The 27,697-nt window shown below is 53.3% G+C and overlaps 2 protein-coding genes across 2 annotated transcripts; one reads left to right on the top strand and one right to left on the bottom strand.

Moving 5' to 3' along the window:
* Positions 1–620: 620 nt before the first annotated feature.
* On the bottom strand, positions 621–18,369 carry FRMD8 (FERM domain containing 8). The gene is made up of 10 exons (XM_067543926.1): positions 18,282–18,369; positions 17,110–17,277; positions 14,754–14,855; positions 14,206–14,258; positions 11,723–11,895; positions 8,980–9,198; positions 8,200–8,323; positions 7,790–7,936; positions 7,188–7,386; positions 621–6,676 (listed from the first exon to the last, which is right to left on the bottom strand). The coding sequence occupies exons 1-10, from the start codon at positions 18,364–18,366 to the stop codon at positions 6,555–6,557; spliced, it is 1,392 nt and encodes a 463-aa protein (XP_067400027.1). The 5' UTR covers positions 18,367–18,369; the 3' UTR covers positions 621–6,554.
* Positions 18,370–19,509: 1,140 nt separating this feature from the next.
* SLC25A45 (solute carrier family 25 member 45) lies at positions 19,510–27,215 on the top strand. The gene is made up of 7 exons (XM_067544432.1): positions 19,510–19,753; positions 22,205–22,272; positions 23,008–23,051; positions 23,667–23,738; positions 24,016–24,201; positions 24,498–24,765; positions 25,073–27,215. Exons 2-7 carry the CDS (start codon positions 22,236–22,238, stop codon positions 25,339–25,341), a joined length of 876 nt encoding a protein of 291 aa, XP_067400533.1. The 5' UTR covers positions 19,510–19,753; positions 22,205–22,235; the 3' UTR covers positions 25,342–27,215.
* Positions 27,216–27,697: the final 482 nt, after the last annotated feature.

Genomic DNA, 27,697 nt, shown 5'->3' with positions numbered 1-27,697 from the left:
TGCACCAGCAAGCACCATTTTCCCACATTCCTCCTTCTCACTCAAGCATCTCTGCTCTACATTCCTCCTCTGAATTGCTCACGAGTTAGAACAACCTCTTGACTCAAAAAGAATCAATTTGATCTGGAGTGACAGACTATGGAATAATTTCTTAAGTGGGTTTTTACAGCATACGTGAACTTTGAGGAACAGGAAGGCTAGCCCAGTGGGCAGGATGCTAGAGTAGGACTCAGGGGACTGGGATTTGATTCCCTGCTCTAATGCTGCCCTGTGTGACTTTGAGCAAGTCACTTAGTTTCTGTGCCTCAGTTTCCCTATTTGTTAAATGGAGATAATAGTACTGCCCTACTTTACAGAGGTGGTGTAAGGATGAGTACATAACAGATTGCGAAGCGCTAAGATACTATGGGGTGAGGGACCAGAAGAGTACTTAAGACACAAGTGATTTTATAATGACCATAGATAAACTTGGAGACATTGTGAAATGGGGATAATTTTTTTGGGGAAAAAACCACTCCCCTCCCTTCCTCAATCACATGCTGTAATTAACATTGCCCATCTTACCACCACCACCAGGCTCTGAGATAGTAATCTGAGATCTGCTTATGAAAAACAACACCTTATCACTTGTTGAAAACATCCTCTTTATTATAAGAGCGATCTGTATCATACAAAAGAAAAATATTAGTATGTACACATTTTGTTGAAAAGAATGCAATTCACAGAAATTAGTAAAAAAAGGCAGCCATTTATGTGTTGCATATCATTGAAAGGTATGACATTTTTCCAGTTCAGGGGAATTCAAACACACACACGCTCATCACACAAAAGAATCAACACTTCCAGATATAAGATACAATGAGCACAAGACAGAATGATGCGGGTCAGACAGATGTGTATAACAATTATTGGCTTGATTCTCCATTACTAACTCAGGTCTCTGAGGGCAGAAGCTAACTTGGAAAGCACCATTCCTCCAGGTAACATTAGAATAATGTGCTTACTTGCTGCCAGAGAACATATTTCCATCCATTTCCTTGCATGGCACTGCATTTGAAGGCACATTTACAAAGTGCTGGGCATACACTGATCTCGGACCCAGCTGTATGGATTTTGTTTTAAGACACATGTTGGCAATTTTATCCCAAAAGGCATTGTGGCACCAGGCAAACATGGCAAGCAATCTTGCCAAGAATGGGGTGGTGGTGGTGGTGAAGAATCTCTCACTCCACAGACTTCTAGAATTAAATGCAGAAGGAAGAAGGCTGGAATGAAAGCAACACAAGCACAGAATCCAAAATTCACTCTATACAAAACAAAGGGGGAAGTTTACAAAACCTGCTGTGAATAGAAAAGTTTTGCAATTTTTAAATAAAAAGAAATCAGTGACAAAGTTCTTTGGATTTAAATGGCTTTTAGAGACCCACATACAACAGCACCAGAAGGAGAAAGTGAACAAATGCCCAAGAGGGAAACTGACCAGTTAACTTTCATGGTATATGCAAAAGTGAAATAGACAGGATCAACCTGAAAAACAGGGACTCTTCCAAATTCTCCATGTGGCAACTAGTTAATGTTGTAGGTTTTTCGAAACCTATGTTAACATGGAGTTTTATGTTGACAATGGGCCAGAACATGAGGTGTGTAAGTCAACACAGCAACACTGACTCCAGGTGCTGTAAATAGCACAGCTCCAGTGAACATCAGAAGTGTGTCTGAGACATCAGTACAAAGCTGTCTTCTTGCAGCTGTTGTGAAATATACCAGAGGAGAGGGGGGAAAAAAGACTCACCAGGTGATAATTTTTAAAGTACTATGAGGCATTATTTGCATCTGTGAAACCAAAATGGTAGCCCTCCAAAAAGGAGAGGAAGCGGATCCATATGTTGCCAAAGTGGAGTTAAAAAGCAGCCCTCGAGTTTTTAACCAAATCTCAAACCACCAGAAGTGTTCACATTGTTTGAAAAAATCCTAATGAAAAAATCTTGCAATCCTAGAACATTGCAGCAGTTGGGCTAGTGCATGAAAACCGCGGAGCAAAACTTGACTTGTCACTAACTGCCCTTAAGTGAAGAGGAAAAATAGAACAAAAAAAAATATTTTGCCCAATTTTAATCATTAAGGGGAGAATTTTGAAGCATGACTTAGGTATTTAGGAGCACCAGCATCTGGGCAATTCAGAGAGATTTGTGCTCCTAAATCCCTTTTAAAAAGTCTTCCCCACACATGGTGTTTGTAACAAGAAAATGTGGGATCATTTTTAGAAGGATGTGACATTTGATCTAGCAAGAGGAGGAATCCAGTTATGCAAGAGCTAGCAGTTGCAAATAGCTAAGAGGCAAACTATTTTCTCCCCCACCCCAGCTGCTAACCACAAGATGAATAAGCAGCACAACTGAAGGCAAAGCTTGGCATTTTCAACAGCTTCAGTGGCAGCCCCCAAAGCTGACCACAAAACAGGCACTGGCCAAAGTGCCAGCTCAGCCTGAATCCATTGCACAGAGGGGAATTGGAACTTTGAACGCCTTGGGCCAGAGTCCATCAGTCTCATGTAGCCATTTCACCAGAGTGCAGAGTGCATGCAAGAGTGTTTCACACCCACTTGGCTCTGCAGTGAACCTTGCCCGAGATGCAAAACTCAGGCATTTTGCAGCTGCCTGCTTTGAAGACTTTTGCAGCATTAAAAAGACAAGATGCTTCAAGGCATCCTCCACTGACAAAAGAGCCCAGAGCATTCAGGGTCTAGCTACTGGGTGTCTCAGGTTTGACATCAATGATCCTCAGCCAAGAGTTTTCAGTAGTGACTAAGGATTTTTAGCCCCTTAACTTTTGACTACACTTTAAAACTGGCCTGATTTGAAGGAATTGCTGAGCACTTGCCTTTTGAAAATCTAGTCCTATTGGAGGAGTCTCAGGCTGGGCTCCCCCTCCAAATCACTACTGAAACCCAAAGCCCTTGTGTTTAACTGACCTATGGCTCAATGACAGCTGCAGCAGTTCCTTTATGTCTCTTCCACACCCCCAGCTCCTTCCTGCATTCACTTCCCAGACCTTAGACACTGCTGGAGAAAGAGAAAAACTATCCACCTTGTGCTCCACTCCAGATCTGCAAGAATTCACTGCTGTCCCTCAAAGCCTCCTGCTTCAGTCCCAAGTCACTGAGACAGAGCCCAGCCTTTGCATATGTGCGCCCAGAGTTCTCCTGCGCAGAGAATGGGCATGTGCCACCTTTAACCAAGGTGCTTTTCTTCCACCCCTGATGAAACCGGGATACTTTCTGTGGTGTACCATTTATACGCGCACATCAATGGGTTGGCTCTGCAGCACAGGGAGAAACTGATATGCACCCTGATGAAGGGTCTAAATGCCACGCCTCCCCCCCCCCCGGTTGAGACAGGCTCCTGCCTTGTATTTTTTTGCACATATTTAAAATTTTTACTCCCATCACTAGCACATCCCCCCCACCTCGGCCCTATTCAGCACTTAGAGCCTAATTCACTGCTGTCCTGCACCTCGCTGCCTTGGTTCCCATTAGTGCCAAGTGAGCCTGAGATGCTAACTGGGTCAGAACAGCACCAGGGAAAAGTGGACCCAATCACAAATGTGGCTTGGAAGCAGAACGGGCAGTGCCATCAGACTGGGAGAATGGCTGTAGCCAGAGCACTGGCTGGCAGAGGCAGAAATCAAACCAGGACCCAAATGAACCCAAGGCTGGAGTGAAAGCAGACCCTCTTCCCACTGAGTGAGATGAGAAGGACAGAGCCCAACACTTGAATCCAAGCCCCAGCTGGCAAGCCCCTAGAGTCATTTACTGACCTAGCACTAAGGCAGTGGCACCAGGCTCCAGAAATACACGAATCACAGAACTGCACATGCTACAAAGGCAGAGCAAAGTTAGTCAAGTTGTTACCAGCCTAACTAACCCCTGGCGTGTCCGCCACGCTACCTCTAAACACCTGCCGCAGCAATTACTCTTCCGGCTTCGATCCTAGCGTTCTGGCCCTCCCAACATGCTGGCTTTCTCTGCATGCCATTTGGGTGCAAACCCAGACAGCCCTAGAAAAGCAGCCGGCCTGCTTCTGCTGAGTGCTGCAGCTTTTCCAGCTGTGCCGAAAAAGAATCAAATCCTATTTTTTCTCCATTCCAAACCCTGAACCTTCCCCCACCCCACACACTGGCTGCAAAACAAGTTCTGAAACCAGCCAAGCCACTTGGTAACCCAGGGAAATAAACTCCATCCTCCTACCTTCCCAACAGTGAACAAACTCTGCGCCACGGAAACGTTCGCACACGCCTCCCAGTCCTGCGGCTGTTGCTTCAGCAACATGGGTGCTTCTTGCCAAGAGAGCCCGAAGGAACTGGAAATCAGCTGTGCGCCTCAATCCCTTAGGCACTTCTGACAGTCTCCCCCGCCATGCAGTCTGATTGCTGATCAGCCTGGATGCCAGACTGGCATTGACGACGGACAGGGATTTTTCCCAAAGGAGCATAGTGGAACCCACTGAAATTCTATGTGTGCCTGAAACCCCTTTGGAAACCTAAGGTGCTGAGTTCAAAATGCCAGCCTCACCCAACTGCACCATGGGCTTTAGCTGTGCAGACAAGGCCTTTCTGGCACCAGTGCAGCTAACACAGGGTAAGCAGTTTAGATGGATGGCTTATGGCAATTTACCCTGTCTAGGCAGTGCAGGGAATGAATTGCCATCCACGGTCAATCCATGAGCAGTAACATCTGGTTCTCAATACCCTTGGGTGATGTCCCCCCATTCCCCAATCTCCCCAGCACACATAGGTCAAAGCCATAGCCAGCCACAAAGGGTTTGTCTAGATGGGGAAATTGACTTATTCCACTTTCACACTCAGCTTGCTCCCCCAGCCTCTAACTATCACTGCAGCAAGCAAGGCTAAGATTTCCAATCAGCACCCAATCTGCAATGAAACTAAACAGGAGGTCAGAGACTAAATCCCCTCTGTCCCTTTAAAGATCACACCTTGAAAGGTTTTTTCCATATTAAGGAGGATACCTCCACACACCCAAGATTGCAGAGTGCAGATTTAAAAAGAGGGGTTAAGAAGCAACAGTCATCTCATAAGCAGCTGTTCTGAACAACTCACTTCATCTCATGGATAAGGCAAAGCAGTTTGGACACGGATCACCACACCCAATTTGAAACAGACCAATGATCAGACTCAGAAAGGCAAGGAACTTATTCCTTCCAACAGCTGCACATCTAGCGAGGAACCCTGCTGTGGTCGATTACTGATCCCTCACATTACTACCCCAGCGTGTTTCCTCCACAACTGAGCAGGGATTTATGTGGGAGATTCGCCCATTTCCTGCACCAGCAGCTCAATTGTGCAGCCATCAAGAAAAATATCCCATCACAGAAAGGGTGATATATACAAGCCAAATATCCCAGCAGCCCTGCAGAAAACAAGCCGAGTACATGGGGCAGAAGTAGATGCGCAGAAGCCAGGATGGGATTTTTAGGGCTGAGGATCTGTCCTGTGCCTATGGCCCCAGACTGGAGGCTTATTTCTCAGTGAAGCGTCAGCAGTAGCAAAGCAATCCTCCCACCTTTGCTTGGGAGAGTCTCTGCTTCACGGCATACCTTGTGCCTACCTCTCCTGGACTGAATCAGCTATGGACCAGAGGCAAGGCCAGCTCTGAAATCAGACTCACCTGCCCTAACCAGCTGAAACACAAAAGATCTTAAAGCTGCTGTGCAACCAGTTTACCCAGCAACCCCGGGGGTTATGTTGGAATTGCTACCCTGCCCCCCCCCCTACACCCACACAGGTTTGACAGTGGAGTGACACCTGCCAGAGGACATAGTCATGACAGATCAATGTTCTATCTAACGTGGAATGAACCAACACCGCGCATCCCAGCACGCTTCGCCCTGCAGGGGAGACCATGCGTATCCCTCCCTTTGGGAATGACACGGTGCTGTGGGACCCTGACGCGCTGAACTGATGGGCACACCCAGGCAGGTTCTGGCCCTGCACTCTGTGAAGCCCATGCCAACAGGACACTTCACCCTGGGGGAGAGACTCAGAGCGCTGGTGCAGGAATGTGTGCTCCATTAGGGCAGCTCTCACAGGCCTAGGAGCGCTGAGGGATGGGTAAGATGATCTCAGAGCAACACTGGCTTGGCGAGGTGGTGTGGCCACTCTTCCCCGTGTTTACATCAGTATCAATTGAAATCAACAGGGTTAGGCCAGCCCAGATACAGGAGAACCACACGGAGAGACTTCCACAGTGCCCAGCTGCAGAGAATACTGAAAGCAGCCAGGCACTCGAGGGGTCCAATATGGAATGGCTGCAGAGGATGGACTAGCCAGGAGGGCAGTGAATTCAGATGCAGCAAGCTGGGATCCCATTGGTATAAATTAACACAGAATAACTTACAGAGGCACGCATCCTAGCCCAGAGGAGAGCCAACGTGCATGGCACAGGGCATGCCAAGGGTGTGGGGGGGTGATCCTAGATGGATCAGTCCATTGCTCTCTGTGAACCAGTGAAGATGATGCCTGGCTCCCCGCGCAGGCATTCAGCCCTGCTCCAGGCTCTCTGTTGGAGCCTGCACAGCTGAGTAGGAGGTGGGGCTGTGCGAGAACTGGCGGGTGAAGAAGGAGGCTGTCCGCTTGGGTTTCACACGCTTGATCTCTTTACCTGGAGCCCAGGAAGTCGGGTAAGAGGGTGGGGAGGGGAGAGAGGAGCACAAGTCAGTCCTGGATTCGCTCACTGGACTCCACGGGCCCACAGCTTAATGGTGAGTGGGAAATGGCCAACAAAGTGACTGCTTCCCCGAGAGTCACAGCAGAGCTTAAGGCAGAATTCCTGGGTTCTAGCCGCAGCTCTGGGAGGGGAGTACAGTCTCGGGGGTTACAGCGGGGGCTGGGAGCCAGGACTCCGGAGTTCTACCCCTGGCTCTGGGAGGGGAGTGGGGTCTAATTGGTTAGAGTGGGGAAGCTGAAGTCTGGGCTCCTGGGCTCTCCCCAGCTCTGCCACTGGCTCACCCACCAGTCTGTACCCCCAGTAATGCTGAGGTGACAATGAGAGCTCTGAGAATCCTTTGGGGATGATTCTAGGGATATGGGCGGTTCCAGAGGCCTGGCAGAGGGCAGGGAAGGCCCAGTGGTGGCTCCAAGCTGGTCCCAGGACAAACCCCACTGCCCCTTACCATCCTCGACGTAGTCTATGGTGGCGAGATGCTGGAGGCGGCCGCAGACCACGCTGTTCTGCCGCCGCAGCCTGGGGCGCTGTGTGGTGGCCAGAGACGGCAGCGTGGGGCTCTGGGGGGCGCTGTTCTCTGGGGCTGATGCCTCAACTGCTGCGTTCAGCTCAATGCAGTACTCGATAAGGCCGCTCATCAGCTCTGCCTGCAAGGAGGGGGGGGCATCAGTCAGCTGGGTCCTTCCCCGCTAGAGCAGAGAGGGCACTGGCTGGCTCAGGGAGGTGGGGAATGGCACACAAAGCTATTCCCCTGTAGGGGGCACCAGATCTGAGCCAGCTCCTGTGCAGGGGGGATTGGCTGGCTCAGGGAATGGGACATAGGGACCTTCCCCTCCAGCCCAGTCCCAAGAAGAGCCTGTTCCCAGGCCGGTGGCTGTTTGCTGGCCTGTGAAACAAATCCAGGCTCCAGGAGGGACGATGGCCACTGCTGTGCTGAGAGCATCGCTCTTGGCACTGCCTGTATCTTCTGCCCTCACTGGCAGCCTCTGTAGGGTGGCCAGATGCTGGATGGGGCCCAGAGACTGAAAATACTACAGAGACCCCAGCCACCTGCTTGGAGTAAATCTTCAGCAGCTTGTTGACCAGGGTCCCTTCGTTTTCCCCATCGAACTCCAGCCAGAGAATGTGCTCCTCCTCCTCATCGGGGTAGGTATGGTCCCACGAGAGCTCCTGGAACCGCAGGCCCAGCAAGACGTGCTGCCACAGAGAGAGGGATGGGGACATGGGATCATTCTCTCCCAGGGGCCGCTGGCTACAATCCAGCCCCAGAGCAAGGGGCCTGGCTGGCTCAGGGGGCAGGGAATGGGACACATGATCTTTCCCTCTAGGGAAAGCAGCCCCCAGCCATGTCCCACAAAAAAGCAGCATACATCCCTGTGTGCAGCTCTCAGACAGCCCCACACAGGGGCCATGCACTGCTCTCCCCGCACCCACTGGAGATCCCCCCCTCGCAGCGTTACCTTCTCCTTGCTGTCGATGATGTACACGCCCTCCAGGCTGATGGCAACCGACACTGCCTTGCGTCCTCCTCGGTGCAGGAAGCCCTGGGCTGGTTTGTCAATTTCCCCATAAAAGAAGGCGCAGCTGGAGAGAGAGACACACCCGTTGCATCAGGGCAAGGAGGCCTCACACGGGGAAGTGCTTGGATTGCACTAATGCTCATTACCACAACTGGGAGGACTTGGGGGTTTGTCCTCCTGGGCACCATATCCCCCCCCCCCATCTCATTACCCACAGCTAGCAAAGACACAGATGCTATTGGGAGTTCTTGTCAACACACTGCAGCCAAGAAACCGTTTTTTGCACTAGGTCACTGCATGAGAGGCTTGGACAGATTGCAAAGGGGGCAGATGGTGAAATTAATGGAACTGCCCAGCCGGGCTGGGACTGCCTAAAGAGACCTCCTCACCTCCATACTGACAGGTGCAGATACCAGGGTATTCAGCAGAGGGGAGATTGCATTAGAAGGATGCCTGGAGTACTAAAGAGACCTTGAAGAACACAATGATCCATCATTGAGGAGAGGAGCGGGGTCTAGTGGATTAGAGCAGGGGTGGGGCTTCTGGGTCTTATCCCAGCTATGGGGGGGAATGGGTTAGAGTGTGGGGGCTGGGCGTCAGAACTCCTGGGTTCTGTCCCGGCTGTGGCAGGAGTGAGGTGGATTCTGGGAGTGTTGTATCACCCACCCAACACGCCCTGGGGCAGTGAAGCTGGGGTCCCTGCTGAGCGCCCAGACTCACCCATAGTATGGCAGCTGGTGGCACCTCTGCAGGTAGGCCCAGTAGTGCTGGCGCAGGGCCTCAGGCTCCTCACAGGCCGCCTCCTCCCGCACCGCCTGGTAGGCCTGGAGCAAACCCTGCTCATAGGCTGGCTGCCTGGTCCCCCGCCTCCGCAGCACTGTCAACAGGCTGTGTCCTCGCCGGCACAGGTGAGCAGGCAGGAAAGCTTCCAGCTTCTCCCTGCAGGGGCAGCACAGCATTCAGAACAGGGGGGCACCAGCCCACGGGACAAGCCTCACCAACCCCCTCACTTGAGATCCAGCCCCCATGGTCGCTGAGCTCTGACAGCTCCCTCGCCTCCAACCCTCTTCACTGAGATCCCTCCTCCCCTTGTATGGGAGCCCACCCGATCCAGTTAACCAACCCGTCCCCCCTCCCCCAGGTGATGGCAGCTCCCTCCCACTCCAGCTCCCCATCTGAGATTGTAACTTGTGGGGGCACCACAGGTCTGGTGGTTAGAGTGGAGGGAAAGGGGGGCTGGAAGCCAGGACTCCTGGGTTCTATTCCGAGTTCTGCCGCTGTGAGGATTCAGAAGCGTCACAGCTCACAGAGCGTTTTCGAGTACATCCATGTCACCATCTCATTTCCTGCCTGCCCATTTAGGGCGGCTTGCCCGTTCCTCCCACAGCCAGGACAGTGAAGTGCACATTTTAAACTGCCACAACAGACTCACCAGAGAGAAGGGTGTTGCACAGCAACAAGCACCACCCCACTGAATAGCACCATTGTTCACAGCCAAGTCCAGTTAAGCCGCCCCACGGATGGGACACCGATGGGCAGGACAATGTGCTGTTATGCTGGGTCAGGATCCCAGCCAATCTCGCATTCTTTGGGAGTGAGCAAGCGGCGTGGGCATTGGCATACCCCCACCAGGAGTCTCCAGCTGTCCCAAAAGCTCCTCTGCAGTACAGCCCCCTTGCTCTCATCCCACCCTGCCCATGAAAAGCACCCAAAACCTGCCCCATCTTCAGTCGCCAGCATCACTCCAAGCACTTTCAGCAGGGGACTGGGAGCCAGGATTCCTGGGTTCCATTCCCAGCTCTTGGAGGGAAGCACACTCAATTACATTAAGGATGGCAAACACACAGCCTGCAGAACAAGCCTGGCCCGTATGATGTATCTGTGGCTTGCATGACATTCAAGTTGTGCAGAATCTCAGCTTGCAGCCAAGAAAACCTTCCCAATGTGACCAGAGTGTGACTGACATCACAGTGTATGCCTGAGTCTGGCACAACAGTTCAGAGATGGGGTGGGGGGAATGCCCCATGCGCAAGCTACAGTGCCTGAGTCTGCAGACAGCCTGAACCAATTGCTTTGGGGGGAGGAGGGAAAGAAAACTGCCCTATGTGTAGCTCAGGGCTCGACAAGCCCCGGGCACCAGGTCTCCATGGCGCCTAGAAATTTAAGTCTGGCATCTAATATTTCTCCAGGGGGAGTGGTCGCCGCGCTCCAGCCAGGGTGCCCCGCTGCTGGGCCCATGTTGTAGGAGAGGGGCGGGGAGAGTGGCCGCTGTGCTCTGGCCAGGGAGCCCCGCTTCTGAGCCTACGTTGTCTGGCTCCTTAGTTTTTGGGCTGGCTTCTAGCTCCAAAATAAATTTGTCAAGCCCTGGTGTAACTGACACCGGAGTCTCTATAGAATCTATAACGACTCCTCCAAGAGCTCCACTCCCCAGGACACACACTAATCTCACTGGAGGAAGAGCTCTCAGGTGACTTACGTGTCAGAGTATTTCATGGCTGATCATTTTAGCAGATGGAAAGGGAGAAGGGTGGGGAGCAATTGTTGTAGGGAAGGGAAAGCGGAGAGAAGAGAAAAGGAGAGAACAAGAAAGGAAGATGGGAGAATGAAGAACCAAAGTGGAAAAGCAACGCTCAGCCTACAGTTTTGCTCATGGACCGATACTGAACGCAGCAACTGAAGTATAGCCGGTGTAGCTTCCAAAGCCTCCACACTCAGCTCAATGGCATTTCTCTGTATAGATGTAACACAATTGTTTCTGAATGCTGCATCGGATCGTTTCCAAAATGTCAGGGAATGTTCTAGGCATCAATGGCCAGAACCCAGTGGATTCTGGGGGAAAATGGAAACCCACAAGGGGAAAATATGGGGGACACAAGGAGCCTCTGCGCTCTGACACAGCCAGTTTCAAGCAGTTGTGCATAGATCAAACAATTAATTGTTGGCACTATGAATGCTTCCAGCATAACACCACCACCTTGCTTCTCTCTGATCGTCACCCCAAGAGTAATACGCTGACATCCCAAATGACTGATTATTCTTTCTGTCTGGACAATGGTGAGAGAGATGGGAGCATACGCACAACCCATGGCACGGGGATGAGAATGAAGGACCCTGATGCGGGGGATCGGGTGGCATACAGAACCCTGGCATTGGCGAGACTGGAGAGGGCTGCAGGGAATCCCTGAGACAGAGGGGACTGGGAGGTTGGCACATAGGGAGCTGGGTGGATGTAAGGAGCCCCTGGTGTGTGCAATGTACTTGGCCTACGCAAGCTACAGTCCCCTAATAACTGTAAAGATTCCTCTCCCCTTGTTCCCAGTCCCAGTCCCACAGCAACACCAGTGGGAGACCTACTGGCATCAAAGGGGGAGTATATAGCCCTGAATTTATACCCTTGCCCACAGTTAAAAGGCTGACATCTCCACACCCCCTTTCCCTGCAATGCCCCCCACTGCTCTCTTACTTCAAGGCACAGGCTGTGTGCTGGTCCTGGTCATAGGGACCCAGCTGCAGCCTGCAGACCAGGGCCCCCAGCTGCTCGCAGTCCTCCACGTCACAAGGGTAGCGTCCCTCCAGGATGTTGAACTTGGCCTCTTCATAGAGCAGCCGCAGGACGGCCTCATTTTCGATCTGCAGGTCAAAGGGTATGATCAAAGCTAAGGCCAGAGAGTAGCTCCAGTTTCACCTCTGGTTTAAGCTGGGCTGCCTTTCTCTGGGTGGCTCATCCTGGCCTGGGGAAGTTTTCACTGCTACATTTGTGTCAAAACACATTTCTGCAAAGAGTTATAGTTTCCACAATACGGCATTTTCCAAAGCAAAATTGTTTTGTTGAAGAATTCCTGACTAGTTCTATCCTTTCGGTATGCGGTGTTTTCTCCCCATGATGAGACTGGCACACTAGTCAGATCCCCTCTCAGTCTGCTTTGTAATAAAATGAACAGATTGAGCTTCTGCAATCTCTCGGTGCATGGTGCTGAGAACAGAGTTAAAGTAAGCCGAATTTAGAATGCCTACAGAAGAGTTGGAACCAGACAGAATTCAAATCTGTGGTTAAACCAATGTGACTTTCCCCATGTAGACAAGACTTAAGGAACCACAGCAGGAGGCAAAGGGATTGAATTGACAGTCCAACACAAAGTCCAGAACACTGGGTTGGTCATAGCAAGATTTTACAAAAGTCTAGAGACAGAGCAGAGATGTTTTTGTAGGAGGACTGTGACACACCCTGTGTCTGAGAACACCACCCCGGAAACCCCATATTCACCAATGTTATATAATTATGTGTTCTGTACAAAGTATGCCTGGTTTGGTATTTATTTTAAAAGTCTTGATCTGCTGAACATGAATATCTTGTCGGACTTTGTATCTTGTGCTACGATTGTATGTGCAGTTATGAAATATCGTTGAACATGCTATTAGAACATGTTGCAAGGTGGGAAACCCCCCCAAACAGCCTTTCAGGTGCAAGAGTGGAGTGGCCAGACAGTGTTAATGGCTCTCTCACCCATTCAAGAATAAATTCCACTAACAGGAATTGTTTGCAGTGAAGGGGTTCACTATAGGAAGCACATTCACAACAGGAGGTGACTGACCAATGAGGACAACCCCACAAGTCACACCCCCGATTGTTCTAGCAATCTGAAACAGACTATAAAAGGGGGTGCATCGACTCCTGACATCATCATGGGGCTTCTCTCCCCCCAACTCAGCACCTGAAGGATCATCTGTAAAACAAAAGAACTCCGAAAGGGTGGAGGGCAAAAAGGCAGGGAAGGTTGCCCAGCCTGTGTTTCAGAAATTGCTTGTACCAGCTAGCAAGGGTGAGACATTGCTAATTCAAATACTGGAAATGTGTAGAATTTAGACTGTGATCTTATATTTATTTCATTTGGTAACTATTTTCAATCTCTTTACATTTGCTGCTTATAATCACTTAAAATCTATTTTCTGTAGTTAATAAACTTGTTTAAGGTTATATCTCAACCAGTGTGGTCTTGAATTAGAGTGTCTAGAAATCTTACATCAGCAACAAAAGCTGTTGCATGTCTTCCCCACAATGAGAGGGGGAGTGGACATATTAAGATAATTTTGGGGAGAGACTGTTTTTGGTGCAGTTCTTACAAACTAGGGGGGTGGTGGTGGGGAATTGGCTGGTGCCTCTCTATTACTGCTGGTTCCTGAGTGTCTAAGCAAGGCACTCATATTTAAGTTGGGTGTGTCTCGGCCTCTAGATTGATGTATAAGTGCAGCTTGCTGACAGCATCAGAGAGGCAACCCAGGGCATTCATGTGATCTAGCTGGATGTGGTACTCTGCGTGCCGTTGGCCTAGGTGATAACACTGCCTGGAGGGGCTTGCAGCTTGTACTAGCAAGGCATCATGAGGGAAAGCCCAGGCTGGAGCGTGAAGAAGGCATGACGCTCCCAATGCTCCCCCAGTTTTCAAGTTGCACTCCAGGGGACCCTGTCACAGAATGGTCTTACAGTTAGGGCCCAGCATTTGGACACAGTACACCTGGGTTCTGATCCTGGCTCTGCCACTGACTCCCCTGTGACCTTGGGCAAGTCACTTCCCCACTCTGTGCCTCAGTTTCCCCACCTGTATAACAGTGAGAATAATCCTCCATCTCTCTAGACTGTACGACCTTCTAGGCAGAAACTGTCTCTCAGCATGTACCCACGTAGTGCCCCACATGATGGGGCCCTCACCTCTGGGGGCGGATGGTCTGTGTGGTGCCTGATATAATGGGGGCCCTGGTCTCGGCTGCCAGGAAGAGGACACCTGTGCAGAGGGGCATGCTGTGGGGCTAGGCTCTTAATTCCCTGGCTAGTCAGAGGCTAAACAATAAGAAGTTGATCAATATGCAAAAGACCAAACCACCTGGTCCTACAGTTGAGTGATACCAATAGAGGAGACCTCAGCTAGGAACCCACGTACTCACCTGCAGCTCCCTTCTCTTCGGGAAAAACACATTCCTTCTCAACTGCAAGGAAGGCTCATCTGGGGAGATGGAAAAGACCCCAGTAAAGATACGTACACGGTCCAAAAGAGTCTGCTTTACCACTGCTTCCTGGAAACTGTCTGGGCGGCTAGCCACACTGAATACCCAGGTCAGAGCTGGGAAGAGAACCCCAGAATCCTAGCTACTAGCCCCCCACTAGACTACCACTCCCACAACCGGGGATAGAACCCCAAAGTCCTGACTCCCAATCCCCCCCTGCCCTAACCCACTAGACCCCACTCCCCTCTCCCTAGCTGGGACTAGAACCTCTGACTCCCAGTCCTCAAAGCTGTCCCACTCCCTCACTAGACCACATCGCCCTAGAAATCCTGGCTCTTTCCAACCCCTCCTCCAGCTCTAGCCACTGGAATTCATCCCCTTCTGTACAACTAAGCCAGACATTATGAGCTCAGCAATTGGAGGAGGGCATTCCAAGGTGGGGGGAGGCGGGGAGTGTCACCAGGCCAGGAAGAAGGAAGCTTACGCTCACGCACCCTGCATGATCTCATCCTCCGGGCAATCTGTGAAACGGAAGAGCAGCTCCTGCCACTGCCGGCACACCTTGTACGGCTGGTGCTTCGGCTTCAACTGCACCTCTGAGACAGAAAGAACAAGTGTCTTACAGAGCATCAGCCCCACAGCCCAGGAGTCGGAGCCAAACGTCCAGGGAACCAGCTACAGCCCAAAGCTGGTATTAGTGCTACTGTGGAACCCACGAGTCCTGGCTCCCAGCGCCCCCTGCTCTAACCCACTAGACTCCATTCTCCTCAGCCCTCAGGACAGAACCACACTAACAGTGCACACTCCACAATGGGACCCTAATCTTGGCTGAGACCTCTATGAACTACCATACTACTACTACTAATGCACACCCCATAAAGGGGCCCTGTTGTCAGCTGGGTCCTCTAGGCACTACCGTAATAGAAATAAAAGATGAGCCCTCCTAGACCACTTATAAGCATCTGTGAAATTCATCACTGCAGGGTCCCGGGACAGAGTCAGCAGGTGGGTGGGGAGGAATGGGGGAACTCAATTCCTCCCTTTGTGAATGCTCCCAGTGTCCCCACAGATCTGGGGGAGGGGGCAGAAGAGGATAACAGCTGTGCTCCTGGCCATTGGGGTCCCAAACAGGAAATGCAAAGGACTTTCACAGCAGGCTGGGATGCCACGGGGGAGACGGTGCTACTAACTGAGGGCAGTGGAGGCACACGTGGGGATGGAGAGGCAGAGGGAAAACTACACCCAACAGCTCATTAATGAAGCACATTCCACTGCCTGAACTGGAGTTCTTTATAATGTACCCGTCATCATGGCATCTCGGCACCCAGACAGAGACTGAGCCCCAATGACAGATTCAACACTTTGTATTAAGAGTAATCCTGGCTTCCAGACTCTGTGCTCTGGCCACACTAGCCCCTACTCCCCTACCAGAGATGGGGATAGAACCCAGGAGTCCTGACTCCCAGTCTCCCCTCACACTAGAGGGCATCATACACAGCAATACCAATTGCATCTGCTAGAAAGTCTAAGTTTTGAAGATAGTCAAGCATCGCTGGGACTCCTATGACTGTGAAAGAGTTAATGAAAACCAGCAGGCAGGGGAGACTGGAGGAGATCTGAGATAATAAGCAAGGAGTATCTGACAGGGCAGGGATAGGGATGGGAAGCTGGTGGGAGATGAGTGAACAGACGTAAGACAGGAGACAAAAACATCAGCTAAGCTAGCTGGAACAGTGCCATGAAATGATTCACGTTGCCTGGATGCTCCTTGGAAGTTTCCGTCCCCCCCTCCCAACATGCTCCCAGCTGGGAAGCCTCAGGATCAACAGCCCCAGATTGACCCCATGCCTGCTATTCAACACTTCCTGCTAATGCCCCTTGGGCTGGGTGCTCACGCCCCACAGTGCAGAGACTCTTGAAGGACTTTTGCACAAGGTTCCTGGTGGCACTTAAAGCAAATGATTACCCAATAAGTGTGCAAGAGAGGGGAATGTTCATCACAGAAAATTAATGTAACACTAGTAACATCTTACACCCTGTATAAACAGTCCTTGCACCACTCCAGCAGCAGCTGTACCTCAGCACCAACCAAGGATCCTTGTATAACAGCCCCATTCACTTTATTACAAACATAGGAATTGCTTTGCCCACAGTTGAAATGCAGCCACCTCTGGGGTGGTGTTTATACAGGGGTCCCTCACTCAGCACTGAGATGCAGCCATCTCTGGGGTGAGAAGCTGAGGCTCTTTAGAACAGACAGTATTTCAGAACCTCTATTTAGGAACACAGGTACATGGATACAGGAAGTTTCCTCATCCTTATGTATTTAAGGAACAATGGCTTAGTCATACAACTGCCAGTAGACACGTTTCCAACCTACCTGATAACAAACAACAACCATTTGCTACATATGACAGACAATGTTAAGTGAGAAAAAAATAAACGCTTCAATATCAGTGGAAAGAGAGCAGGCTAATAGCTTCAGCACAGGACAAGGAGCCAGAACTCCTGGGTTCTGTTCCCAGCTGTGGCTTAGTGATCAGAGCTGGGAAACCAGATTCCATTTCCACTCTTGGACGGGAGGAGTGGCCTAATGGTTAGAACAGAGGGGACTGAAAGCCAGGACTCCTGGGTTCCATTGCCAGCTCTGCCAGTGGCTCTACGTGTGACCTCAGACCAGTCCCTTCCCCTCTCCGTGCCTAAGTTTACCCTTATGCTCCACTGTAAAAAGAGATTGATGAGAGCAGCAAAGTCTTGGGTAATGCAACGGTAGAGGTGGCTGTGCACAGGCAGCGGGAGGTAGGACAGGGCGTAGCATAAGAGACTGTGACAATGAATCAAGCCCCTTACCAAGCAAGGGAGAGATAAGCCACAGGGAGAAGACTTCCAGGGCGCTCTCAGGAAGCTGCAGGGCTTCCCGGACGATGCGATGTAGCTCATGAACAGTGACAGACATCAAATTGTCCACGGTCAGCTGCACCACAGTGTCATCGATCAAATATACCAGAACGTCCAACGCTAAGAGGAGAGCAAATGGTCATGACTCGAGCTACATAGGAAAACAGGTTTCCTGGTTCCTGAAAGTGTTTGAGATACCAACAAATTTTCCCTTCTCAAACTGGAATGAAAAGTCAAAAAAAGAAAATGTTCACAAACCGAAGAGCTGAAAATGTTTTTCAGTCTGGATCGATTTCAATTTATTTTAATTTTGATCTTTTTTAATCTATATTTGCTAAAATTTCCAATCACATCATTTGGACTAAAAAACCCAGAACTTTTTGGTTTGAAAAAGAGGACATATCCTGTTACTTAACTGCAAAACTGTTTATTTTCCCAAAACTTTTCAAGCTGGGAGATTTGTCAAAGCCAACCCTGTTTCATGCACGGTTTTGGTTTTGACAAATCTGCATCTTTGGGTGACAGTTCTTGAAAAATTCCTGACCTGCTGTAGCCATGACACAGCTGACTCAATGGAGGCCCAACAGTTGGCTTACATTGACCTCTATGCTAACCTCCATGGCATTTCTCTGTCTATGACATGGTAGCTTTTGAATGCCACATCCGAGTCACTCTAAAATTTCCAAGAATGTCCTAGGCGGAGCCTTATTGGACTCGGTAAAAAAAAAAAAAAAAAAAATCACAAAAACTGAAAAGGGAGAAATGGGGGGACCAGACAGCCCCTGGCATGGCAGAAAAAGGGGGATGGGGTTGCAGGGAATCCCTGAAGTAGAGTGGGATGGGGGCATGGCTCACAGGTAGCTGAGGGGGACATTGTGGAAATGGAGGGATGCAAGGAACTCCTGAAGTGTGTAACGAGCTCAGCCTGCACAAACCATGAAGCATGCAACACTCCAGGAAATCCAATCCCAGAGTTTGGGACAGAACCCGGGAGTTTTGTCTCTCTGCCCCTCCAATGACTAGAGCCCAGGGGTCCTGGCTCCCGGCTCCCAATCCCAGCCCCAAAACCACCAGACCTCACTCTCCTTTAAGAGACACCCCCCTACCTCCCAAATGTCACCTACATCGGGCACTCATGGAGGAGATGCTGCTTCGGTGGGAGTGATCAGCCAAGCTGGGGGGGACAGTGGCCCCGTCTACTCCTTCCATCTGCAGACAGAAACATGGGGGGGTCAGACCATGATGGGGGATGTTACTGAGACACCCTCCAACAGAACTTTTTTTTGGAGAGGAGACACACTGGTGTAAACACTCCAGTGGGGGAGAACAGCTAAGCTCTAGGGGCTTTTGGAGGGCATGATGGGAACCAAGCCCTGGGGAACATGGTCTGGTGTGGGGGAGGGGGTTCCTGAACCCAACTGGGGGGACAGGAGCATCCAGCTAGAAGTATAAGAGCCAACCAGTTGGGTACCTTAGCAGCATTAGAGGACCCTTGGGGGCGGGACAGAGTACCCCGAATGACAAAGAGCCTGGGGGACCCTTTGGGCAAGGAGGGGAGTGGAGCACCCCAAGGAGGGAGGGAGGGCCTGCCTGGGAGTGCGCCAAGGGCCCCGAGGTGGGGAACATGCAGCATGGGACACCAGGGGTGGAGGAGCCTGGGGGGCATGCGGGAGAGGAGAGGGGAGGATGCAGGGTCTGAACAGGGGGAGAAGACGGACCCTGAGGGGGGTGGAGCAGGTGGAGGCAGGGAGCCCCCTGGGAGCCGAGGAACCCCAGAGATACACCGGGGCCTTGGGAAGGAGCCTGGAGATCCTTGGGGGACCATGCAGAGCCCCAGGTGGGGAGCCCGCTGGATGGGGGGGGGGTCAGGTGGCTCTTTGGAAGAGGGGGCGCAGGACCACAGGGGGAGCCTGAGAAACTGCAGGGGGAGAGGGGTGCACAGGGCCCGGGGGCGGGGGGTCCCTGTGTTGCGGGGGGGCGAGGCCGGGGAATCCCTGGGGAGGGGGGAAGCCCAGACCCGCGGAAGGCCCCAGGGCCGCTCTCACCTCCATAGCACCGGCCCGGCACTGGACTGGGCTGGGCTCGGCTCGGCTCGGCTCAGTTCGCAGCTACTGGTGCGGCGCCGGCCCCGCCTGTGCGCTCATTCACTGCAAGCAAGCGCGCGAGCAGCTGGCCCGGAAGCTGCGCAAGCACCGCCCTCGCGCCCGCCCCGCCCCGCCCCGCCCAACCACCGTTGGCCGTGTGACGATGACGTCACGTGGACCCGCCCCACTCAGCCTGCTGGTTGGCGTCGCCGCCCGCCCCGGAATTCGCTTTGTGGGGCTGGGCCCGGGCGAGCGGGGAAGATCCTGGGCGGGTTGATGGGCCGCAGCGCTAAGCCGGGACCCCCCGACACCAACACGACATGTGAACCCGTCAGAGCCGGCGGGGAGGGGGTTGATAAACTGGGTGGCTCGGCCCGCAAAAGGGGCTGACCGTGGCTGCAGCAGATGATCACCAGCCTGGGGGGCCCGTGGCCCCAGCTCCGTGGCGCCCCCTAATCCTGACCGTGTGTGTTGTCTTTGAGGCAGGGCGCTGCTATTATCCCCCTGAACAGGTGGGGAAACTGAGGCACAGAAAGACCAAATGAGTTGCTCAGGGTCACAGGCAGAGGCAGTGGCGGAGCTTGCAGTTGAATCGGCTCCGCAAGCTGCAGGCTAGTCCTGTGCCCGCTGGGCTCCCCTTCCTCCCCAGACAGCCTGACGGAGAATTGAGCCAGGATTTGTGTGTGTGTGTGTGTGTGTGTGTGTGGAGCAGGGATCCATGGCGTGGCCACACCCACACTCAGTGCCTTCTCCTACCCTCTGTTTACTAGCTGTGCGCTCTTTGGTACAGGGACTGTCTCTCACCGTGGCTGTAGCACGCAGTTCGCTGTGGCCCGGGTCAGGGTCCGTGCAGCAGACAGCCTGACATGAACCCACAACCTCGGTCAGGGTCTGAGTAGCACCCAGTGAGACCTGCCTCTGGTCTCGGGTCTGCATAGCACCTGGCCAAGTGGGGCCCCATTCTCAGGCAGGGTCCGTGCAGTACCTGGCACAAGAGTCCCTGATCTCTGTTGAGATTTGCCTGGCAGAATGGGGGCTCTCATCTGTTAGGACTTTCAGACCCAGTGCTCAATAACAGTAAGTACATTTAGGTAGGTGTCTGCTTCCATCTCGTGGTAGCTTGATATAATCACAGTTCATTTCTTTTCTGTGCGTGTCTCTGTACTATGCTGCTGTCACTGAGATTTGGTTTGGTTTCCAGCCCCCCACATAGGATAAGGCAGAGAGAAGGGGTGGCTGGTAGGGGGCATGGGCCACCTATAGCACAAAACCTTAGCCCTGGTTTTGCACAGATCTGTCCATGCAGGTCGCTGTTCAGGCCCCAGCGCACAGTCCAAGCATGAGTGCTGCAAAATTGTTCAGGGCTTAGCCCAGGTGAAGAGGAAAGGTTTGCACACAGGAGTGGGATCCTGGAAGCTGGTTAGGAAAGAGGGTGCTGGCTCATTATCTCCCACCCAGGGAGGGGGGGAAGAGGGGAGGCATGCTTTCTGTCTGTGGCTAGGGGAGAGAAGTGGGGTACAGTGGTGAAATCAGGGGGCTGGGAGTCAGGATTCCTGGGTTTCCTTCAGCCCCAGTTCCAGGAGGGGAGTGGGGGGTCTAGGGAGTTTTATGGATTTTAAGGGGAGATGGGATCACCTAGTCTGACATTCGGAGTATCACAGGCCATTACATTTCACCCTGACAGGGCGAGCCCAACCTAGGTCCAGCTTTAGAGTGTCAGTCCTCAAGAACTTAAGGCAGTGATTCCTAACCCGTGGCCTGTGGGGGTCTTTCAGCATGGTCCACGGCTCCCCACCCTCTGGCTGCAGAAGGGAGCTGCTCCCTAAGTGCCCAGGCAGAGCACGTTGCCAGTGCGGGCTCCTTGCTACAGCCAAGGGGATGGGAGATCAGCACTCCTCTCCCCTCGGCTCGAAGTGCTGGAGCCGAGCACTCATCTCCCATGCCCCTGGCTGCTTAAGGGAGCCACTGCTTAGGGACCCGGGTGGAGCACAGAGTTTCCCTGCAGCAACCAGGGGGACAGGAGATCCTCCTCGCTAAACTCCTTCCCTCTGGCTGCAGTGGGGGGGACGGGTGGGAGTGTTGCTGGCAGAGAGCGGTGGCCCTTCAAGGTTGTAAAAATTAGATTTGTGGCCCTTGAGCCAAAAGGGTTGGGAACCACTGGCTTAAGGGGTTGTGAGCGCCAGGCGGAGTTTGAGAACCAGGGCCCCTGGTGTCCAGGCCCCTGCACTAGCAAGATCTACCCAGCTGATCCGAGCAGCTGCCTCATGCTGCAGAGGAAGATGAAAGGTCCCTGCCACTCTAACCATGGGGGAAAATTCCTGCCCAATCCCAAATCTGGTGATCAGTTGGACCCTGAACATGCGAACACCCCCCTCCCCCCTATCTACCAGGCACCTACACCAGAGAAACCGCAGAGCATGGGCCCCTCCTGAGTATTATCCCGGCTCCAGCTGTGGGCAATCTCTGATGCTTCAGTGGAAAGCAAAAAAGCCCCCTCCTCCCCCAATTACAACTGTGCATTCACGAGTTGGATGCCTCAGTAGTTGAGAGGCTCTGGGGCAAAGTGGCCATAGTTTAGCACCCAAACAAGCCTGGGCAGGATCCAACCTATATAAAGTCCAGTCCTGCACCATGCTCATCACAGCCCTTCTTTATCAGCCCTTTGTAAATGCAACCTTAATAGAAATCAGTGCTTCTCAGGGGAACATCCAGCCCACATGGTAGATCCCACCCTTAATCTCAGTAGGGTACGGCACCAGTTGAGTTCCACCAGTTCCCATAGCTCTGCACTGTCGCCCCATTTAGTCTCCTGCTTTTCCATGTCACCAGCAGCTCCTTGGCACTGGCCCTTGGGAAAAGGGCGATTCATAGGGCAGGGGAGAATCAGGTTAAAGATTGAATCTCAGGAGGACGAGTTAGGGATTAAACGGATTGACTTTGACCAGATCTTTCCTCTCATCCAGATCCCTGTTCAGTCCCTGCGCTTCACTCATCATGTCCCTGGCGGAGTTTGTGGCTGGCTGGATTTCGGGTAAGAATGAGGCAGATCCAATTCCCATGCTCCTGGGTGTTGCCCAGACACACAACTTGGCTGCTCACAGTCAGGACTGTGTCGTGCAGGGGTTGCAGAGACCCCACAAGAGATTGAGGGCTCCTGTTGTATCAGGCACCGCACACACACACAGTGGGAGACAGTTTTTGCCCTCAAAGAATTTATAATTAAATTAAGAAAACAGGTGAAGGAAGGCTTATTCTCCCCACTTTATGGAGGGGGAAACGAAGGCAAAGAGTGGGGAAGTGACTTGCCCAAGATCACCCAGGGAGTCAGTAGCAGAGGAGGGAATGAACCCAGGTTCGCTGAATCCCAGTCTAGCTTCCCAATGACAAGGCTAGCCTCCCTCCCCAAGTGAGTTGCATTTTAAAGGATGGAATTTGAGCGCCAAATTCAGTTTTGTTGTCGAAAAAGATTGACCTGTTCCCAATTGCTCACTAACGAGTGATTTAAAAAAGAATCAAGCCCAGTCTCTCCCGGTGGGGCTGTGTCCTTTTAAAACATTTTAACATTTGCCTGCAGCGTGGGGATCCCGATGAAAAAGTGGAAGTGACAGTGGGGTAGGAGTGCTGGGTTCTAGTCCTACCCCCAGGCGGGACGGGCCTAGCCCGTTACAGCAGCGGGGCTGGGAGCCAGGGCTCCTGGGTTCCATTCTCATTGCTGGGAGGGCAGCGGGGTCTAATTTCCACTGATTTGGTTTTCCTTTGGACACAGGAGCTGCGGGGCTGGTCTTGGGTCACCCAGTGGACACAGTGAAGGTGACTATGAAGCTGGTACTGCTCTTGGGGGTGGGAAGGGAAAGGGAAAACTTAACTCCTACAGACAGGATGAGGATATACGTCCCTGCGGGGGAGCTGGCTAGCTCAGAGCAGTGTCCAGTCCAGCAAAGGGCAAGCAATGGCTATTTTAACTCATTTATTTCTTATTAGGGTAGCCTTAACCGAGCTTGGGACCATCGTCTGCACAGACCTTCCCTGCCCAAGAGCCACCCCACCATCAGGCCCTCCCTTCCCCCCAGGCCAAGCACTGCACCGATTCCCCCCACCCCCAATTGGGATAGGCCCTGCACAAAGAGTCACTGCCCCCCCTTCCCCTGAGTTCACAGTCTGAATAGACAAGGGGGGAGGGGAAGAGGCATAGAGGGGGACTTGCCCCAGATTAATGACAGACCCAGCAATAGAACCCAGGAGTCCTGACTCCCAGCCCCACCCCCGCTTTAACCCTCTGGCCAGAACTGGGAACAGAAGCCAGGAGTGCTGAGTCCCATCCCACAGTCCTGGCTGCTAGACATGCGCTTTCCAAATGTCTCGAAGGAGGGCTTTGCTCGTAATATCGCCCTGCAGATTCTTTGCTCAGAGACGGTCTCATTGCAGGTGCGGCTGCAGACGCAATCTGACTATCGGGGGATCCTGGACTGCGTGATCAGAACGTACCGGCAGGAGACGGTTAGAGGCAGCCCACGTCTTATTTGTATTGTGGTAGTGCCAAGAGACGCCCCCCATCCCTGCCCGGGATCAGAGGCACCCCTGGTGCTGGATGCTGCAGAACTCCCCCTGACCAAGACTGGCTCCTTTCCACCCTCCGCGCTGCATGCGAGGGGAAGCTGCCTGTGACGTGCATAGAGGCATCAGCGTGGGGGGATGTCCCCCAATCACTCCCAGCCCTGGACCCCTATCCCCAGCAGCTGGCCTTGATCTCACCCTGGTGCCCTTTGCCTTGCAGGTCCTGGGCTTCTTTAAGGGGATGAGTTGCCCACTCTTCAGTGTGGCCATGAGCAACTCAGTGATGTTCGGGGCCTACAGCAACGCGCTGCTGTATCTGAGCAACACCCCTCACCGCGACCGCAGCGCCAACCCCCCCAGCTACGCCCACATCTTCACTGCAGGCTGCTTTGCCGGCCTCGTGCAGGTGAGGGACCAGGCTGCTCCCGGGGAGGGAGAAGGAACAGGATGCATGGGTTCTAAACCCAGCTCTGGGAGGGGAAAGGAGTCATGTCCAGTGGTTAGAGCAGGGGGGCTAGGAGTCAGGACTTCTGGGTTCTAGTCCAGCTCAGGGAAGGGGAGGAGGTGCAAGGGGGTTAGAGCAAGTGGCGCTGGGAGCTAGAGGACTGCTGGGGTTCTCTCCCCTCTAGCATTGCATGGCAGTTTTTTTCCTTTAAGGGATTAACTGGGTGATTCATTTCTTCCCCCTGCCTCCCCCCCCAGGCAGTGGTCCTGGCTCCCGTGGACCTGATCAAAGTTCGGCTACAGAACCAGACTCACCCCTGTGGGCTGAGGAATCCAGCAGGAGGCTCCGGAGCCCAGTACCGGGGCCCAGTGCACTGCGGTGCCAGCATATTCCGCGAGGAGGGGCTGCGGGGGCTGTTCCGGGGCACCTGGGCTCTGGTGCTGCGCGATACACCGACATTGGCCGTCTACTTCCTCACCTACGTCAGCCTCTGCCGGGGCCTGGCAGCGCAGGGGCAAGATCCTGGTGAGATGGGAAAGGACTGTGGGGTGGGGGGCAATCTTCCCTCCCCAGGGCAAGAGGCATAGACTACAGGGAACTGGGATTCCTGTTGCGTAACATGGGTCCTTTGATGGACCAGAGAAAATTAAGAAGGATCTTTTCACCCAGCACTATAATGCGGCCACCTCTTGGGTGGAAACTGCCAGGTGTTTAACAACCGTGCAATAATTCACCACCACCACTGCACTGGGGACAGCAGTGACTGAGCCCCTCCTGAGCCCCCCTCCTGCAGCTAAGCCCTAACTCTCCTCCCTCTCCCCTTTGCTCTCAGGGCCGAGGGCTGTTCTCGTAGCTGGGGGCTGTGCTGGCACCGCCTCCTGGGCCTTAGCCACACCCATGGATGTGATCAAGGCCCGGCTGCAGATGGACGGGGTGAAGGGAGCGTCCTACCGTGGGGTCTTGGATTGCATCTGCATCAGTGTTCGGCAGGAGGGACCCACCGTCTTCCTAAAAGGCCTTCCCTTGAACACTCTCCGGGCCTTCCCTGTCAACGCCGTGACTTTCCTGAGCTACGAGAACATCCTGAAACTCATCTGCTGAGCCCCCCTGCTCCCTGCAACACAACTAACTGCCAGCACTGCAGTGGGGCCAGCACGGATGGCCAGGGGAGACCACCCCTGCAGCACAGCACCCCTCATGTTGTGCTAGGGTCAGCGCTGCCGGGGGGGGCAGGATCACCCCCTACAGTCTATGCCCCAAGCTTACACTACATCCTAGATTCAGATGTCCTGCGTGATGTGCGTTCTCCCCACTTTCCATGCATCTTAACGCTTCGGGGAAAGGAATTGCCTGGGGGTGGCAGGGAGGGGTAGTAACTTGGGAGCCTGGGTTGAAATAGAGGGAATGGGAAAACTGAGGAGCTGGGGTGCGGGGCAGGGGATGAGAGAGAAAGAGAATGGTTGTGCTGCTAAAAAGCCCAGAGCTGGGAGTGCGGCCTCCTGGGTTTTATACCAGATGTGGGCTTTGGGGCTCGGGCTGGGGGGGGGGAGGCAGGACTGCTAGGTGCTATTCCTCGTATAAGCAGGGGAATGATCCTGCTATGGTGGGGAACTTTCCTGGCTCATCAGCTCCCCGGGGAGCTGGCTAGCAAAAGGATTGGAGTCCTTGCCCCACTCCCTTTACCAGAGCCCTGCCTGCTCTCAAGGGCTCCCCTCCCCCTCTCCCGCACTGGACGGCCTTAGGTGTTTTCCTTTCACATTTCTCCCCCCCCCCCCCTTTTTTTTTTTTTAAATTGATCGTTGTTTAGTGAATTGTATCTGCACACAGTTCAAAGGCCGCCCCCTGGCCCAGGGACACCACACCCAGTGTCCCGGGGGTGTCAGGGACGTTCACAGTCTGGGTCTCACACATCGTGGGCCCCGGGCCTGGCTGCGCTGCAGGGATGCAGAGAGTCAGACACACCCCCAGGCTCTAGAGGACAGGGCCCTTCTCCCCAGTGTCTGGTCACGATCCCCTCCGCGGCCTCTTGGCTAGTGGCATCTCGCTGCAGCAAGGGTCCCCCTCGCTCTCCCCAGCTGCTCACTGCACTCTGCAGCAGTGCGGCTTGGCTCAGCTCCCTGGGACGCTCCTCGGGCCCTTTGGGTTCTGCCGCTGTGGGTCGGCTCGGCTCTGTGAGCTTCTTCTCTGGCCTCCGCACCCAGCTCCAGCCCCAGCCCTGCTCTCCAGCTGCTCCTCTGGTTCTGCTCGGCTCAGCTTCCTGGCCTGGGCTTCTTCCCTCACCCCCAGCCGCTGGCTGCTCTGTCCTTAGCTCAGCCCTGCTCTCTGCCCCGGCAGGCAGCTGCAGCTCACACGGAGGACAGGACCCCCCTGCCCGCCCTGTCGATCAGGCTGACCTGAGTTGGCCTCTCTCCACTGGCCCTGGCAAACTGTGGCCGGTTCAAGGTCCTGTTTCCTCAAGAGATGCCAACCAAAAAGATCCATTAAGTTTCAGTAAGGGGTTAATAGGCCCCTTACACTAGCTTGGGGAGGGGAGTGGGGCCCAGCGGTTTGGGGAGGGAGTCCTGGGAGGAGGAAGATTTCCCTTACCCAGTTAGAGCATTTCCATGGCAACAGAAGAATAAAGTGGATTTGATCAGTGAGCCAACTCTGCTGTTAGCCCAGTCTGACAGGCACAGAGACCCTGCCAGCCTGGAGCAGGCTGCAACGTGCCGGGGAACTAAACCCATTAGACCATCTAGGCATTATCCCCAGAGCCAGGAATCCAACGCAGGAGTCCTGTCCCCCCTGTGCTAACCCACCCCACCTCGCAGATCTCGCACAGGAAGCCTGACTCCCTGCTCTGTGTTTTTAGCTCTAACCCACTAGTTCAACCCACCCAAACCCACTAGACCCCAGTCGCCCCCCGAGTTTGGGACCACCACGCCACCTAGAATGCTGGGTTCTTGAAAGAAACATGAGGCCTTCCCGTTCATCACTTACCCTCTGTGCGGGGAATTGGAGACAGGCCCCATGTCCTTGCCAGCTCTCTGGCCCCTCTGGCTGCTCCCACCCTCCTGGGTGATGTCTTGTGCAAAGCAATCCAACAATGTGGCGTTCGAGTCCTTCACTAGTGCGAAGGTGCCAGTGTGCAGGCCCTCGGAGGGGGGGGGGGGGAAATCAGCGTCCTCTATTCCTCCCTGAATAGTACAGCTCGGTGCAGTGCAATGGAGGGGAAGCCAAGCCAAGATTGGACACTCTGTCCCTCACGGTTGAAGCTGAATCCAAAAAAAAAAAGCTGGGGAAACCAAGGTGTGGGGCAGGAAAGCGACTTGCCCCGAAGTTCACCGAGTAAGCCTGGAATAGAGCCCGGGAGTTCTGGCTCCTGCTCCCCAGTCTCTGTCCATGAAACCTCACTCTGCTGCTAGACCCAGGGATGGACCCCAGGACTCCTGACTCCCAGCCCCCCCCCCCCCCAGCA

This window comes from Emydura macquarii, unplaced genomic scaffold, assembly GCF_026122565.2.
Source record: "Emydura macquarii macquarii isolate MOO-44397 ecotype Brisbane River unplaced genomic scaffold, CSIRO-AGI_Emac_v2 contig_968, whole genome shotgun sequence".
Classification (NCBI taxonomy): domain Eukaryota; kingdom Metazoa; phylum Chordata; order Testudines; family Chelidae; genus Emydura; species Emydura macquarii.
The sequence above is the reverse complement of the archived record's forward strand: the minus strand, read 5'-3'. Positions and strand labels throughout refer to the sequence as shown.